At 38.5% G+C, this 19,769-nt stretch overlaps 1 protein-coding gene across 1 annotated transcript in view; it reads left to right on the top strand.

Moving 5' to 3' along the window:
- The window catches only part of LOC110445134 (regulating synaptic membrane exocytosis protein 2-like), a 71,658-nt gene that overhangs the window by 18,145 nt on the left and 33,744 nt on the right, over positions 1-19,769 (top strand). Inside the window, exons 4-7 of the mRNA XM_021489555.1 lie at positions 6,206-7,172; positions 15,828-15,896; positions 18,035-18,151; positions 19,175-19,295. Coding sequence (XP_021345230.1) covers positions 6,206-7,172; positions 15,828-15,896; positions 18,035-18,151; positions 19,175-19,295 — 1,274 coding nt within the window. The remainder of the gene's footprint in view (positions 1-6,205; positions 7,173-15,827; positions 15,897-18,034; positions 18,152-19,174; positions 19,296-19,769) is intronic.

Genomic DNA, 19,769 nt, shown 5'->3' with positions numbered 1-19,769 from the left:
GTTTGGATTTGAACCTTCTGGGTACCTAGCATCCCCGTGAGTCCGAGAGGGTATAAACAGCTGTATGGTGTAGTGCTATATATTGTTGACAAACTGCATCTATTTTATAAGTGCGATCTCGTGTATGTGGTTAATTAAGTAATTAATATTAACTACCATTTAGGATCATACATTGGGAACATATTAATGATTTAAGATAATATTAAGAGGAAATTTAAAAATGGCGTATTTAAAAATAAAATCTAGACAGCTGTAAGAAATAGATCATTTCGTGAATTCTAAGAGACAGACTCAGTGTATGGAAACAGATCATTGTGTGATCTCTAGAGACAGTCTGAGTGTATGGTATGGGAACAGATCATTGTATGATCTCTAAAGACAGTCTGAGTGTATAGTATGGGAACAGATCATTGTGTGATCTCTAGAGACAGTCTGAGTGTATAGTATGGGAACAGATCATTGTATGATCTCTAAAGTCAATCTCAGTGTATGGTAAGGGAACAGGTCATTGTGTGATCTCTACAGACAAACTCAGTGTATGGTATGGGAACAGATCACTGTGTGATCTCTAGAGACAGACTCAGTGTATGGTATGGGAACAGATCATTGTGTGATGTCTAGAGACAGTCTCAGTGTATGGAAACGGATCATTGTGGGATCTCTAGAGACAGAGTCAGTGTATGGTATGGGAACAGATCATTGTATGATCTCTAGAGACAAACTCAGTGTATGATATTTGAACAACTCATTGTGTGATCTCGAGAGACAGACTCAGTGTATGGTATGGAAACAGATCATTGTGTGATCTCTACAGACAAACTTAGTGTATGGTATGGGAACAGATCACCGTGTGATCTCTGGAGACAAACTCGGTGTTTGGTATGGGAACAGATCATTGTGTGATCTCTACAGACAAACTCAGTGTATAGTATGGGAACAGATGATTGTGTGATCTCTAGAGACAGACTGAGTGTATGGCATGGGAACAGGTCATTGTGTGATCTCTAGAGACATACTCAGTGTATGGTATGGGAACAGATCATTGTATGATCTCTAGAGACAGACTGAGTGTATGGCATGGGAACAGATCACTTTGCTGATCTCTGGAGACAAACTCAGTGTATTGTATGGGAACAGATCACTTTGCTGATCTCTACAGACAGACTCAGTGTATGGTATGGGAACAGATCACCGGGTGATCTCTACAGACAGACTCAGCGTATGGTATGGGAACAGATCACCGTGTGATGTCTAGAGACACCCTCAGTGTATGGTATGGGAACAGATCATTGTATGATCTCTACAGACAAACTTATTGTATGGTATGGGAACAGATCATTGTATGATCTCTACAGACAAACTCAGTGTATGGTATGGGAACAGATCATTGTGTGATCTCTACAGACAGACTGAGTGTATGGGATGGGAACAGATCATTGTATGATCTCTACAGACAGACTCAGTGTATGGTATGGGAGCAGATCATTGTATGATCTCTACAGACAAACTCAGTGTATGGTATGGGAACAGATCATTGTGTGATCTCTACAGACAGACTCAGCGTATGGTATGGGAACAGATCACCGTGTGATGTCTAGAGACAGACTCAGTGTATGGTATGGGAACAGATCACCGTGTGATCTCTACAGACAGACTCAGTGTATGGTATGGGAACAGATCACCGTGTGATGTCTAGAGACACACTCAGTGTATGGTATGGGAACAGATCATTGTGTGATCTCTACAGACAGACTCAGTGTATGGTATGGGAACAGATCACCGTGTGCTGTCTAGAGACACACTCAGTGTATGGTATGGGAACAGATCACTTTGCTGATCTCTGGAGACAAAATCAGTGTACAGTATAGGAACAGATTCTAAATGAGCACTGCCCAGGAAACACCATAAAAAGGTTTTTCGTAGGAAGTGAAAGTACCGCCCTTTGTCCTGTTAGACGTATTTACATAAGTTGATGTGTTTCTCTCTATGTTGACTTTTAAGCGAAGGATTCACCTCAGTAGGGTTACCTGCGTAATTACATATCTACACTCTACGTTGGCGTTATAACGAGAAGTACACTTCTAATTGGCTTCTCATTTAAGTACATGTGTTACCCTATGTCTAGGGCGACGTCACCAGGTGGCAGATACCGGCGGAGATAGCAGAGTGGCAGAATGCTACTGTTATGCGACCGTTAATTGGGCCGTCTCTGTAGCTAATTTATAGGCTATATACATTGCTTTATGTGATAACGGTGTATTCACGATCGATCTATTGATTCAAGTAATTAAGGGGACGCTGTCACTGAAACCGGCAGATTACCGAGACCTGTAACTTACGCCTCAGTGTATCTAAGGCCTGACACGATTGTAGACAGACCTAACTAGACTCAATGTTATCTACATTGTATCCCGGCAGATTACCGAGACCTGTAACTTACGCCTCAGTGTATCTAAGGCCTGACACGACTGTAGACGGACCTAACTAGACTCAGTGCTATCTACATTGTATCCCGGCAAGGTCGAGTATGCGTTTGATCTGTGGACAGGTGTTAATTACAACGAAGTAAGGTCGTACATACGTTTTTACCCAAATAGGTGAAGGTGTTAAATTTATCAAAACAAATTCAAGCAAACATTTTATCCCACTGTGTACAGGAATTAATTGTTCCCAGCAAGGTCGAACAACATTTTATCCCACTGTGTACAGGAATTAATTGTACCCAGCAAGGTCGAACAACATTTTATCCCATTGTGTATTCATTGAACATAAATAGGTGTCATTCCCAACAGAGTCGAGCAAACATCTCATCCCTTTTTGTCCAAGTACTAATTGTACCGAGCAATGTCGAGCATACGTACTGTCCATAGCTATATAGTGTGCAGGTCTTAATTTTGTCCTAGAAAGTTCGTGTACGATTTTGTTTCAATATGTTTAGGGGTGAATGAGTTAACGTGATATGGCACTATAAATGAGTCGTTGAAAAGACGGACTCAAAACAAGCAGGACATACACACACCTGCATGACACACAAATGTTTACACATATGGTAGCACCAAAGAAGAACATATGGTAAGATGCTCATTTTGTTTGACCTTAAGTGTACCCGAAAATCAAGGATGCAATCGATTTTGTATTTTGTAAGATATATGACTTCGAGCCCAAAATCTTGAATGTATTTTGATAATCATCAGAAACAATAGACGACAAAAAGCCGGAATGAGAATTCCAAAGTTTAAACAAAACAGTAATTTGACCACAAAATTTATTAAACTTTACCAAACTATGAACAGAGAAAGACTTACACAGAGGCCCTTGAAAAAGTGCAAGGAGAATAGGAATAGGTGTTCCAAAATTGTAAGCGTCTTTTGCTTCATCGAGGCACCTGCCATGTGTATCTAAAACAAATCCAGATATTGCCAAGTTCTCAAAGTGAGAACTGGGATAGTGAGGACATAACTCTAGACACACACATGAGCATGATTAAAAGTGCTGTATTTATATATATCCCGAGGAATTAGTTGTTCAAAGTCAATTTACTGTACCAGTCGGCCCTTTCGTCCTTTTGTACTCATCAGTGGTACCAAAGGTCGAAAGATTGAACATTAATAAACAACAGATGATTTTCAAAGGGGAAACAAAGATAAGAATAAAGAACAAATGTCACTCTAAGCCCCAATAAATCGGCCTCCTGTCCTTCTTCAAGGGCGAAAGTCAACGGTAGTCTCATAAACATTTCATCTCTCCTTTGAATGTAGACAGTAACTTAATTTTCTACCTTCGCAGGTGTTTCCTTCGTCCTGGTGTCCATATCACCAACACTTGTAAATTCACATTGTTCGTTTTATCGAATAAATATATTGTTTTGTCATCGGTGAAACGTATCGTTTTCCAGCCTTACGTAAATCAATTCTAACTTAGTGTTATTGTGTAACTTTTTTCAAATTAAATGTGCGTCAACAGGTTTTATATCTCGTCTCCAAATGCCATTATATAAACTTTATTTGTTTTTAAAGCTTATATCAATCACTCTGTGGCCCGGATGTTAGCACGCGGGGGTTCTAAATGTGGGAGGAAACCGGAGTACCGGGAGAAAGCCCACTTAGTCGGGCAGGTGACCCCGTACCTTTTCACGTCCGATTGGGGATTCGAACCCTAACCGCCTCGGTGAAAGGCAAGTGTGCTGTCCACTGTGCCAGCTAACCATCCAGATGTCTTTACATTCTACTAAACATGTGTATATGTTAGTGATGTTAAAATTCCACGTTATTGTAATCTATTCGGTATAATGTTTTGTAACAGATGTGACAAACAGCGCGTTACTCACACATGTTCCTCTCTTTAAATACAAACGAAAAGCTAGGTCGGACATCTATCCGTTAAATCGTGATGTTTATATACCGTCGTATCACGTTATATGTTTTACTACTTTTGGCCTTTAAAGTATTTATCATCCCAAAATCATGTTTATGATTCTAAGCGTAAAGCCGAAGTCATTTTACTGAATAAGTACCCATACACCGCACTCAGAAATGTGTGGTGTCAGCAAGTAAAGAAGTTTTTTTTTTTTTTTTTTAACTGTACCTGGAATGGGGTTTATTATTACCGTAAACCTGAATTACGGGTTTCCGTGTTATATTTTAAACTCATTAACCCCTGATGATAATGAACTTTTGCAACATTTGAATTGGAAGGGTTCAAATGGGTTGTCAATCTAGTTGGACACTCTACCAGAGATCAATACACTCACCTTCATGACACGCACATGTTTACACATATGGTGGCACCAAAGAAGAACATATGGTAAGATACTCTTCATTCTGCCTCCATACTCTCGTGATTGTGTTGAGTACATAACCAGGATTTCCAACCCTTAAAGTTCGGAGCCTTAGATAGATTTCCTCTTTGATTGGATAGAAGACTATACAAAAGATTCATAATAATAAAAATAACGAAGAGTAAATGGAAAGCTGAAATGATTTTTGCATCTTATATAAAAAACACTTTAATTAACTTTATAAATTCAGCATCCATATATGAAACATATTTGTGTTCATAAATATTCCGTCTTTTCGTATTGCAGAGTTATCTGCTCTAGTGAGCAGGTATTTATTGTTACGTCATTAATTTGTGTGAGAAAATTACGTCGTTTTCTCAAAAATTTATGACGTTACTTTCACAAACAAATGACGTAACAATCAACACCTGCTCTCAAAAGCAGATAACTCTGCAATACGAAAAGACGGAATAAGTATATGCAACGCTTCCAACTGAATATATTTATCATATAGATTGTTTTTAAAGAATGAGTGACAGCTGTTGAGACAATAACTTCAGTTGCTGTATTTTAACGACTTGAAGTACTGGGATTTTGTAACGGTAGACCAGTTCGAATCTACATTTATGTATAACGGTCAAAATCGATGTTATATATAATATATCTAAGCCTGCTAATAAATATATATACAGTAACTATGGGTTAAATTGAGTGACAAATCAAATATAAAACAATTTGGAAACGCTAAAAATTTGATTATATAAAATATATCAGACTATTTTTTCACTGTGTAAAGGCCAATGATGTGATTTTTATCGTACTGAGTATGGGCACGTCTTAACAGCGCTAGGCAGTTCCAATCGAATTCCCATCAGACCGTGTTGTATAATGAGGGGCACTATGGTAGCGGTGGCTAGGGACTGACGGCGTGAAATGATCAGACGATATACGTAATTTGTCGTTGTCCGTCCAATTACAATTTTCTACTTAATTTGGACAAACTAATTACCTGGTAGAGAATCAGTTATTTATAGTGTATGATGTATTGAATATAGAAAAGGTGGAAATCTGACGGATTGAGCGATGTTTGTGAATTATGCTTGACAAATTGGTTTGTGAGAGGACTGTCACTACCAGTGTCTGCTCGTCAAAGAGCCGGTCTGTGTGCTGTTTTTGCGCCGTTTAGAAGACATACATAACCTGTCTGAGGATATAGTATTTGGCTTTACTATCGATTTGGATTTCATTGATTACAGATTATGTACAACGTTATCCTCATTTGCCGTTTTCTCCTCTAGCAGATCTCATTCGAGGCTCTGTCACACTCCTCGTATGCATGCATTATTGATATATTTACATTATTCTTCCGTGGTGACACTGCCTGTTTATCAGGAGCACTGTCGATATACTTCTTTTCTTATATTACAGAATCAAACAAGTGTAGATTCTTCGTCACTTTTTTCTGCATCAGAAATATGCACTGATTCAGAGCAGCGTAAATTTAATAGGGCTGTTTCAATGAGTGGTTCCAAAAACATGCAGAACCGGAACAGACGAAGGAGCGGTTCACTAATACCTCGTTCTTCGCCATCAGACAACGATAGTGAAACAGATGATTCTGTTGAACGAGCCAGAGCGCATGTGAAACAAAAGCGGACTCAACGTCGTAACAGTTCACGCCGGAAGTCTCTAAAACAGAGACAGCTATTAACGGATGTCCCTGATCAGGATAATAAGTATAATGGTGATTTAACATCCGGGTATGTTGTGAATGGCGGGAATATTAGTCCATGTGCTCATCTTCATTCTATGCAACGTCTCAATGTGTCGAGTGACCTCGAAAACAGGGTTAGACGGCATTCGGACGAGTCCGTCCGCAGTGGCTCGGTGTCTGTGTATTTCAAACCTGATGACTCACAAACGGAAACAACATCGTCAAAAAGGAGTAGCATCACACGACCTAATCCCAGCAACTGTGGTTTTAGTCATATGCAAGCGGGTCTGACGCGTGATTCGTGGGGCTACGGTCTTCAGCCATCGCAGCAAAGTCCACCACTCATTAGCTCCGGTCACCGTAGGTCCATGCCGGGATTGATTCCGAGGTCTACTCCAAACACTCTGACGGTGGATGACGGAAACAGCCCGAGTGTGCGCAGGCGCCACTCCCATAACATTTCAAACTCAGGTGTTCTCGGGTTTAAGTTGGATGGGAAGCGATTTTCTGTGGATCAGCATACTTCGGGGCACAAAATTAAACAAACCTACCTAATGCCACCGGAAAGCCCCGCCGCGCGATGTCGAAGGTGGTCCTCAGATTCCGGGTCATCTCGCAGATCCTCTGGGAACAACGAAACAGCGGAGAGTACCGATTGGAATGAGGATATCAAAAGACAAGGTAAGATATGAACAATTAGACGATGAAGAGTACCGAATGGAACAAGGATACCAAAGGACAAGGTAAGACATGAACAATAAGACGATGAAGAGTGCCGAATAAAACATAGAACTAGGTAAGAAATCGAAATATACACTGAGACAGGGGAGAATCCGAATGGAACGAGGATATCAAAGGACAAGGTAAGATACGGACGATGAGATGGCGGCGAGTTCCGAAAGGAATGTAGGAAAATCAAAGAGAGAGGTGAGATACATGTATGAGCATTAAATATATGGCGGAGAGTACCGAATGGAGCAATGTTACCAAGGACAAGGTAGGATACAAACATTAATGTGGCGGAGAGTAAGGTAAGGTATTAGCAGTAAGACAGCGGTGAGTACCGAAATAAATAAGGATTTCAAAAAAATGGTAAGGTTGGACATGAAGACGCCGGAGAGTATCAAAAAAGAATAATGATTTAAAAACAAGGTCAGGTATGAGCAGTTAGACGGCGGAGAGAACCGAAAGAAACAAGAATATGAAAGACAAGGTAAGATATTAGCAGTTAGACGGCGGAGAGTACCGAAAGAAACAAGAATATGAAAGACAAGGTAAGGTATTAGCAGTTAGACGGTGGAGAGTACCGAAAGAAACAAGAATATGGAAGACAAGGTAAGGTATTAGCAGTAAGACGGCGGAGAGTACCGAAAGAAACAAGAATATGGAAGACAAGGTAAGGTATTAGCAGTAAGACGGCGGAGAGTACCGAAAGAAACAAGAATATGGAAGACAAGGTAAGGTATGAGCAGTTAGATAAGAAAAATACAAATGTGGTTTTGTGAGTAGAGAACGTTATTTACAGTTCAAATATATATATATATATATATATATTCTTCATTTTTTTAGATTTTTTTATCAATATCAAATATCAAATGTCAAACCTGTTTGTGTTCAGTACCGCTAAATAATATACTGATCAACATATCATTCTTATATATATTTATTCCTTTTTCCTCCCTTTTCTACTTCTCGCATTAATAATCATCTATTTTTTTCATTTTCCAAGCAAAATCAAACATTCGTACTAATGATAATTCATCTCTTTGTTTCGGCAGAAGATCATTTGAAGATCACCCACAAAAATAAATAACATGTTCCCACTGTGTGACCTCTTTTCATTCCTGAGAAGAAATCCAGATTTTATTTCAGATCGATGCCACGAAATGTGTGACATACGTTCATAGCATTAACCAGGACGATTTGCATTGTTAGCTTTTTTGTATTTACATATTTCAATCACTACGGAATTTAATGTTCCATCAAGAGTTAATTATCGATGCAATTAAGAAGATTTCTAGTTCCCAACACTAATTTGAATTTATAAAAACAAATCAATAAATACTATGATAATGAAAAGAAACTAAGTGAGAAATTAAATGAACATTTAAATAGGGTTAAAAGTTAAGCTAACACAGCCCTCATGAAAAGAAGCTAGCATAAAATAGCAAATGCCTATCCTTGTATATGATTTAGTGCATAAAACTTGTGTCGTCTCCTTGAGACTATCTTCATTGTAAAAATCAATAATATTGAATATGTGATAAGTGGACTTAACGGCTGTTCCATTGTTTGTAATGAAAGGTTGAGTAAGGCTAACGGTAAAACTCTATCAAGTATGGCCGGTATGTTTACCTCCCGACTCGACTAGAATGGACATCCTCTTCTTGGTATCGAATTCAAAATATCTTATCATGGACGTTCTTTGCTTGATCCCGTTATTATTTTATATGTAAGCGTAATATCTCACTTTTCTAGTCAATATTTTCAGATGTAGGGTTTTTGTCTTCATTTTGTATTGATACTTTATAAAGAATTTTTTAATACACCCACTGAAGCAAACTCATAGTATTAGATATCACGCACATGCACCTGAACTTAATAAATACTACGCACATCCACCAACGCTAGTACTAACTTGATATCAAACATATACACCGGCACTTAAAGTGACATATCACGAATACACACCAGTACTTATAGTTACATATCACACATACACCAGTACTTACAGTTACATATCACGAATACACACCAGTACTTATAGCTACATATCACACGCATACACCAGTACTTATAGCTACATATCACACACATACACCAGTACTTATAGATACATATCACACACATACACCAGTACTTATAGATACATATCACACATACACCAGTACTTACAGTTACTTATCACACACATACACCAGTACTTATAGCTATATATCACACACATACACCAGTACTTATAGCTATATATCACACACATACACCAGTACTTATAGCTACATATCCCACCCATACACCAGTACTTATAGCTACATATCACAGATACACCAGTACTTACAGTTACATATCACACACATACACAAGTACTTATAGCTACATATCACACATACACCAGTCCTTACAGTTACATATCACACACATACACACCAGTACTTAAAACTACACATCACACACATACCCCAGCAGAAACAGTAATATAGCACACACATACACCAGTACTTACAACTACATGTCACATACTTACACCAGTACTTATAGCTACATATCACACACATACACCAGTACTTACAGTTACATATCCCACACATACACCAGTCCGTATAGCTACATATCACACATACACCAGTACTTATAGATACATATCACACACATACACCAGTACTTATAGATACATATCACACACATACACCAGTACTTATAGATACATATCACACATACACCAGTACTTACAGTCACATATCACACATACACCAGTACTTATAGCTACTTATCACACATACACCAGTACTTATAGCTACATATCACAGATACACCAGTACTTACAGTTACATATCACACATACACCAGTACTGACAGTTACATATCACACATACACCAGTACTTACATTTACATATCACGAATACACACCAGTACTTATAGCTACATATCACGCGCATACACCAGTACTTATAGCTACATATCACAGATACACCAGTACTTACAGTTACATATCACACATACACCAGTACTTATAGCTACTTATCACACATACACCAGTACTTATAGCTACATATCACAGATACACCAGTACTTACAGTTACATATCACACATACACCAGTACTGACAGTTACATATCACACATACACCAGTACTTACAGTCACATATCACACATACACCAGTACTTATAGCTACATATCACACATACACCAGTACTTACAGTTACATATCACACACATACACACCAGTACTTATAACTACACATCACACACATACCCCAGCAGAAACAGTAATATAGCACACACATACACCAGTACTTACAACTACATGTCACATACTTACACCATAACTTATCATTATAAGCATACGTATGTATTAACGAATAAACACAACACATGTAAGACGTACTTGTGTTTTTGCTTTGCAATTCCTTTCCATCATCATTGTGGTATCAGTTAGACTTTTTTTTGTAGCAAATCTCATTAATCATAAATATATGCACACATAAGCATTAGAACTATATACTCAATCTTACACATTATCTTTTGCCACCACTGTATTTGTTTAAGTTGATGTTGTCTACCATATGTCGCCGGGTAAACATTGGGATCGATATACCACACGAAAGCACAAATACTGTGGCCGAGGAGGAGCTTGAGAATCCCCAAAAGGTCGTGTGCTACTGACGACCGTCTCTGGCTCCTGGTTACAGAGTGGTATCGGGTTACCTATCAACTCTGGCTCCTGGTTACAGAGTGGTATCTGGTTACCTATCAACTCTGGCTCCTGGTTACAGAGTGGTATCGGGTTACCTATCAACTCTGGCTCCTGGTTACAGAGTGGTATCGGGTTACCTATCAACTTCTTCCATTTGTTACACAAACCAAATCTTAAAGCTCTTCATTTAGGTTGTCATGGCGAGGTTTTAAATCCCTGTTTAAACATAAAGAAAGTGTATCATTCAAATCTGATATACCATTGACCTATAAACAACTGTTGCTTTAAGTAAACTATTTAATTCGAGGTTTCTGACGGGGGAACTTTATTATGTCTGAGATTGCGGTGACCTATATTTGTGAAAATACAGGAAACGTTACCTTTCCAAACATCCACTTTCGCCTTCGGTTTTGTCATTTTTACTTTTTGTTAAGTGTCTCTTCCGTTTCTGTCATGTTTTGCATCGATTTTTAATTTCCTTGTTTGCTGACGCTTGGAGATGATTTCTATTCTAAGTAATTAACTTCAACCATTTCAAACCGCCTACTTGTTACCTTTGATAGATTCAACGTTTCACGTGCCACGTTATTTTGAAAATGTGTATGCCATTGCATCAGGTTCTTCAGGCATGGCCTTAGGCCTATAAACGGTTCAAACATTAACCACGACGTACACAATACCATTAATGTATCAGTTAACCCTGTTTTCCGCAACAAACACACAAAAGAGATGTCCGTGAGCCTTGTATTCGTCATTACAAAACAAACTAGCAGAGGTTTTTTTCTTGGTGTTCTTTGATTGCTTTTTTTGTTTTGTTTTGTTAATTTGTTTGTTTTTTAACGAATGAAAGGTAGCTGTAAATTATTCATATAATGTGATTTTACTTAATTGTAAAATTTGGTTGTTTCTCCTGTAAACTGCTTCTAGTATCCAATTAATCTTTTTGGAATTGAAACAAGAATGATCACTAAAATACGAAAAATAGAAGCAATTTAATATGACAACACAGAGAGTCAAGCAGTGTAAACTCTTACCGATCATGTTATCTAAAATGGTCCGAAACATACGTAGAAATACAGAAAAACCCGGAAAAATGCCTTTAAAGTCACTTCAACGATGCAAATTTACAACCACAAGGATTCCTTTACAGTGGTATTTTAAGTCAACTATGCCAGACAGAAAAAGTATCCAGTTCTATGGTTTCTGCTAACCTCAGGGACTGATAGTCCACCAGCAGAGTAATAACGGCATCGTAATTTAATTTTAAGGTCGAACGGTACTAGTAAGATTCTTTTACTTTGACAGTTCCCCTTGGAAGGCCGTAGGTTATAGGATCCCACACACGACAGAAAGTGATTGACCCTTTTCCTCCTTGCACAAATCCACCCGGCAAGTGTGGAGTATTTTCTGGGTTTGGTTATCATGGTGCAATGTAACCCTGATTGTGTCGACTTTGTATGTCTTTCATTCCCCGAATGTTCAGCGCCTTAGAGTTTTTTCTTTGAGATAAGATTTGCACAACTCTACCTTGCTTGAGTGGAGTAAAAGTATTGTCTATTTTGGAAAGTACGGGGTCTGTTATTTTGGATTCGAGTGTTATATTACAACATACGAACCCCTAGAAATAAGAACCAATAACAAATAAAGCACGCATAGAATAGTCGGTATGCCCATGTCGTCTCACACATAATGAGGTACAGGGTCACACGTTAAATAAAATGATCAATGACAACTCCCGTTCTCCCTTTATTGTGTTAAATACATATGTCTGTCATTCTTAAAATGTAAAGCTCCTTAGAGTATTTCCCCTTTGATAGGGTAGGGTGCCAAACAGGCATAACCTAAGGCACTGTACATTTTAATTACGATTGCTTTACTGTTATATATAGTTTACAGAATACAAGATCCAGCAATCAGACTTAGCTAAGGAAGTTCTGAAAAAATCACAATTTGATATGTACAACGCTTAAGTTAACACATGGCTAACTGAAGCAAGTCATTTGTATTAAACAAAATTTCTTCATTAACCAAAACAACCCTTCTGGTTGTGATTGATACCGCTAATTATTTCTTTATATTACCGTTTAATCATTAGGCTTAAAACAAGTTGGGATTCCAAGATATGCTAAATAACTGTACGCTTCCAATTAGTATTGATGATTTGTTCATGCTGACTATTTGGAAACCTTTATTGTCCCTTTACACAAAAGAATACGGTGATTAAGCGATACGAAACTGTCTTTTAACCCTCCAGCGTCCTGCCGAGTGTATCAGCATATAATTATGAATCTGACATTTAGTAAATGTACCTTAAATAGGTACTTTCTTTCTACGTGTTTCCAGCGATCAATTCACGTCACTACTAGGTACTGCTGTATGACTACACGTCTCAAAGGTTTTCCGTTCCCTTATATCTACTGGTGGACCCTTATATCTACTGGTGGACTATCAGTCCCCGAGGTTGGCCGTACCAGTATATCTACTGGTGGACTATCAGTCACAGAGGTTGGCCGTACCCTTGTATCTACTGGTGGACTGTCAGTCCCCGAGGTTGGCCGTACCCGTATATCTACTGGTGGACTATCAGTCCCCGAGGTTGGTTGTACCCTTGTATCTACTGGTGGACTATCAGTCCCCGAGGTTGGCCGTACCCGTATATCTACTGGTGGACTATCAGTCACAGAGGTTGGCCTTACCCTTATATCTACTGATGGACTATCAGTCACAGAGGTTGGCCGTACCCTTGTATCTACTGACAGACTATCTGTCACAGAGGTTGGCCGTACCCGTATATCTACTGGTGGACTATCAGTCCCCGAGGTTGGTCGTACCCTTGTATCTACTGGTGGACTATCAGTCACAGAGGTTGGTCGTACCCTTGTATCTACTGGTGGACTATCAGTCTCCGAGGTTGGCCGTACCCGTATATCTACTGGTGGACTATCAGTCCCAGAGGTTGGCCGTACCCTTGTATCTACTGGTGGGCTATCAGTCCCAGAGGTTGGCCGTACCCTTGTATCTACTGATGGACTATCAGTCACAGAGGTTGGCCGTACCCGTATATCTACTGGCGGACTATCAGTCACAGAGGTTGGCCGTACCCTTTTATCTACTGACAGACTATCTGTCACAGAGGTTGGCCGTACCCTTATATCTACTGATGGACTATCAGTCACAGAGGTTGGCCGTCCCCTTGTATCTACTGGTGGACTATCAGTCTCCGAGGTTGGCCGTACCCGTATATCTACTGGTGGACTATCAGTCACAGAGGTTGGTCGTACCCTTGTATCTACTGATGGACTATCAGTCACAGAGGTTGGCCGTACCCTTGTATTTGCTGATGGACTATCTGTCACAGAGGTTGGCCGTACCCTTGGATCTACTGGTGGGCTATCAGTCACAGAGGTTGGCCGTACCCTTGTATCTACTGGTAGACTATCAGTCCCCGAGGTTGGCCGTACCCTTATATCTACTGGTAGACTATCAGTCCCCGAGGTTGGCCTTACCCTTATATCTACTGGTAGACTTTCAGTCCCCGAGGTTGGCCGTACCCTTATATCTACTGGTAGACCATCAGTCCCCGAGGTTGGCCGTACCCTTATATCTACTGGTGGACTATCAGTCACAGAGGTTGGCCTTTCCCTTACATCTACTGGTAGACTATCTGTCACAGAGGTTGGCCGTACCCTTGTATCTACTGTTGGACTATCAGTCACAGAGGTTGGCCGTACCCTTATATCTACTGCTGGACTATCAGTCACAGAGGTTGGCCGTACCCTTGTATCTACTGATAGACTATCTGTCACAGAGGTTGGCCTTTCCCTTATATCTCCTGATGGACTATCAGTCACAGAGGTTGGCCGTACCCTTATATCTACTGCTGGACTATCAGTCACAGAGGTTGGCCGTACCCTTGTATCTACTGATAGACTATCTGTCACAGAGGTTGGCCTTTCCCTCATATCTACTGATGGACTATCAGTCACAGAGGTTGCCCGTCCCCTTGTATCTGTGATGGACTATCAGTCACAGAGGGTGGCCTTTCCCTTATATCTACTGATAGACTATCAGTCACAGTGGTTGGCCGTCCCCTTGTATTTACTGATGGACTATCAGTCACAGAGGGTGGCCGTACCCTTGTATCTACTGATAGACTATCAGTCACAGAGGTTGGCCTTTCCCTTATATCTACTGATAGACTATCAGTCACAGTGGTTGGCCGTACCCTTGTATTTACTGATGGACTATCAGTCACAGAGGTTGGCCGTACCCTTGTATCTGCTGATGGACTATTGGACTATCAGTCCCCGAGGTTGGTTGTACCCTTGTATCTACTGGTGGACTATCAGTCACAGAGGTTGGCCGTACCCTTGTATCTACTGATAGACTATCAGTCCCCGCGGTGAGCGGTACACTTATATCTACTGATGTACCATTCCATATACTGAAAGACTATTAGCCCCCGAGTATGGCCGTACACTTTTACCACAAATTTATAATGTTATAAGTGATTTATCGACACTTTCCCCTTGTTGCTGTATTGTATATATGATTCGTAATATTTTAGATATAGATTTGTCATTTTTTTTTTTTTTACCATTAATACTATTAATGAGTCCGAAATGGAAGAAATGACCGTACGGTACATTATTTGGCGTTCTGCATCTATAATCAAAATGACTAAATGAGCGCTTTCTCTCTTTGCATATATTATAATTAGTTAGTATATATTATGGTCACTTAACCTTGTAATTTTTACTGCATCATACTAGCGTACAATGTATATCATAGGCTCCAAAATTAGCGATTGCTTTGGCTGAATGCGCTTGTTTACCTTGTGTTTTTATCGATGCAATCAGTTAGGTGAATTTTGCTTCTTGAAACTTCATGCTTCACAGATGTTTTCTTTTTTTTCCACAGAATACCTAGCCTCTTTAAAATCAAGAGATGTGTTATTATACCGAGACAAGAACGACCAGAATTGTCGATGTAAGTAGATTGATGTTGCCGGTGACATGTTATTATTCTATATTTGATCGGTTGATCAAAGTCTTAATCAAGAAAGAGAGTATAATACCACCTGTGATATTAGCATCATGCAAATAATTTGTTGTTGTTACATGCAAATATATGTGTGGATGTGAGAGACCATCAAGAGAGAGCATGACATTTTGTATTCACATGTTTGATATGTGAATCCATGTTTGATATTGGAATCCTTATAATGAGAGAGCATGACATTTTGTATTCACATGTTTGATATGTGAATCCTTATAATGAGAAAGTATGGCATTTTGTATTCACATGTTTGATATTGGAATCCTTATAATGAGAAAGTATGGCATTTTGTATTCACATGGTTGATATGGGAATCCTTATAATGAGAGAGCATGACATTTTGTATTCACATGTTTGATATGTGAATCCTTATAATGAGAAAGTATGGCATTTTGTATTCACATGTTTGATATTGGAATCCTTATAATAAGAGAGTATGGCATTTTGTATTCACATGTTTGATATGGGAATCCTTATAATGAGAGAGTATGGCATTATCTGTGTAATTGTCAGAATGCAAATAATTTGTAATTGTAACATGGCTAACATGTTAATCTAATGGCGTTTTGTGTTTACAGGTTTGATATGTGAATCCTTATAATGATAGAATACGAAATTAGGTGTCTGGTGTTCAGGATCCAGTTCATCACGCTTTAGGTCCTTAATTAAACGATGAATATAATTTCTTTTCAAACACACGTTAATGTATGATGAGGTCAAGGAGATAAATGTTTAAAGATATAACAATACTTTTATTATTTTTGTGTATGTGTGGGATAACATGAAGGACTGGGGTTCAGAAATACTATTCGTTTTTTCTTAAATATTTAAGGACTATTATTTGGATTCCGAGGGGAATTCTGTTTTAGATTTATGTTTTAATATTTCTGTAAGTAAAACATTTTAAAAATTATCATAAACCTAATAGCGCTTGATCTATGTTAATACCAGTTAATGAGACTTGGACTTTTATGTATGTAAATCCCTATAAACGGATTGATCCAATACATTGACGGATCTAAGTATAACACCTATTACTGTGACCTCTGACTCATATGTACGTAATCCTTATAACAAGGTAGTGATCCAATACATTGCACGGATCTATGTATAACACCTATTTCTGTGACTTGCCACTCCTATTGCATGGAGAACGTGTTTTTTTATTGGGACGTAGTTATGCTAGTTATATATAACATCGAGCAATCAGTCAACGTTACAGCTTCAGTACAAACGGAGACAGGCAGGCTAAATAATGGGGTCATGACAGACACAGGACACATTTTTCAATCAAAACTGTATTTGGTCAGTGATTTGTTTCTCTATTGATTGCAAATCCACTACTTTCGTGATTATTTATCAGATGTCATTTTAGGCATTTCAATGAAGCCATGAAGTATTTTACTCCAGTACTTGAGGTCCTGCTTTTACTAAAAACAAGTATTGCATCTTTTGTAGGAAACAAATAATAGTAAAACAAGATAGTATCAATACCTACAGGCAAATAGCAAAATCCAATTTCCTGTTGACAAGGCTGCAAACAAAACACTCAATCGAAATTGAAAATAGTACGGCCTTCACAACGGAAGTGAAAAATTATTTCTTAAAACTCCAAGTGTTTCCAGCTCTATATTTAGCCTATCTATTTGCGTCAGTTAAACGATATGTGCGGAACACACTGCCGTCGTACTTTCACGTTTGTGTCTCTGTTTAAGGATGAGTTAAGCAAAATATGATTTTTTCCTCGAACATTTTTCATTTCTCTTTAGCAAGCAAAGACAGAAATGCACTGTCTGAACACATGGCTTGCTGATATACACCTTCGTTTAGCTGGAAATAACAAAAGAAGAAAAACATAATAGTAGCAATTTTAATTAATCAGTCCCAATTTGAGAGAGACACTAGTTATATACGAGTAGTATCGTCTGAGAAATGAGACACCAATAGCATACCCTTAACGAGGTAAAAATATATGTCGGCTATTTCTACCCAGTAGCTATATTTCCATTGACGTATTTGCTTAAAACCTTTAAACACAAACTTTAAACATGTCTGTTATACCTGTACAGGCAATGGTCTTGGTATGCGTGTGGTTGGAGGCCAGTGTCGCTTTGGCAACAGACTTGGTGCTTTCGTAACGTATGTAGACACAGATGGACCAGCGGACTCCTACGGTATTCTAGAAGGTTTGTGTTTTCAGTACGATGAACTTTGAAAAAGGTGTGCCTACAAGTTATGTTATTTCAAGATATAGTGTGAATGTCCCTTACTATCAGACAATGATCGGCCGAGATTATGTACCCAAATTTCTGAGGCCATTTGTTTTCAGTTTACATTTACATGGATGCGTTCCCAAATTAAAAAGGAAATGTATTCTCAATCACGACTCCTTGGATAACCTGCTAGAAGTTGGTAAAACATGTTTGGTTACCCGCTAGAGGGTTAATTACACAGTGGACGTGATTTCATTAGTCAATCTTTGAATTATGACGTCACGTTATATTGTAACGTCATGATCTGTGGCAATTATTTCTCCATCGGATACATTCCAAGGGAAACATGTGTTTTTTAAGATAAAATACGAACGTTATTGTAGACACAGATTCTTTTTATGACTTCTTATCATGTTTATCTTACTTTCATTTGTTAATTTCCACATATTAATAGATACTCGATAAACCTCGTGTCTTTATACAATTTGAAAACTAACCAATTCGAGTTAGATAAACATGACAACCATCCACCACTGTTTTTTGTATATTTGTATATCACCATCTAAAGACGATAACAATAACGTTGTATCATTTAAAATATTTTAGAGCATTTATTATCTTTCTGAGATAACGAATCGTTTAAACAATGAAATATTGTACCAACTCTCCAAGAATGCTTTAATTGTTTACGATGAGACAATTGAAATTCAATATTTTATACTGACTCATGTCTAAATCTTTAGGAAGATTGTTTAATTGTTGCAAGTTAAGGTAGTCTTCTTACTATAAGCAAGTGATTATCCTTTACAAGAAATACGATGCATATACAGATTAATTAGCTACATAGGGAAATACCCAAGTGCCTTTAGGTTATCATGTTGTTGATAGCTAAGACAATGCTTTCACATAACCAGGCATTTTACGCCATTCTACGTTGTCAACGGTAAGATGTGGTCCTTGTCTGATTGACATCAGTTTTGATTTGTCTTGTTCTAGGAGATCAGGTGCTTATGTGGAATGGTAAATCCCTAGTGGACACGACGTTCGAGGAGACAAAGAGGATAGTCAATCAATCTTCAGAAATCGTCCAATTGGTTGTCGTCCATCATGAAGAAAAGTAAGGCAACTTAAGTATACGGCGTTATATGATTATTCCAGATTTGTTATTTTTTTTATAGATTATGGTAAATTGTTAAGTGTTTTCAACATATATAGACAGTTACTAATTACACAAACGAATAACAAACAAAAAAAATCCGTGCTATCAGGGACTAGAAAAATAAGATGAAAGTTGTCATAACGGTGGTCAAATAATAAAGCAATTAGACATTACGTAAAGGTGTGTACTACCTGTTAATGGCGACCAGTGTACAACTTGTTTACCACCTATTAGGAACGACCAGTACATAGTGTTGTGTACCACGTTTTCGGAACGACAATTACACAATCTTGTGAACCACCTGTTTGGGACGACCATTACACCTTTTTTCCACCTGTTGGGGACGACCATTGCACAATCTTGTTAACCACCTGTTTTGGACGACCATTACACAACCTTGTATACCACGTGTTAAGGTCGACCATTACATAA

This window comes from Mizuhopecten yessoensis, unplaced genomic scaffold, assembly GCF_002113885.1.
Source record: "Mizuhopecten yessoensis strain PY_sf001 unplaced genomic scaffold, ASM211388v2 scaffold2091, whole genome shotgun sequence".
Taxonomy (NCBI): domain Eukaryota; kingdom Metazoa; phylum Mollusca; class Bivalvia; order Pectinida; family Pectinidae; genus Mizuhopecten; species Mizuhopecten yessoensis.
This window is presented reverse-complemented; position numbering and strand designations above follow the sequence as displayed.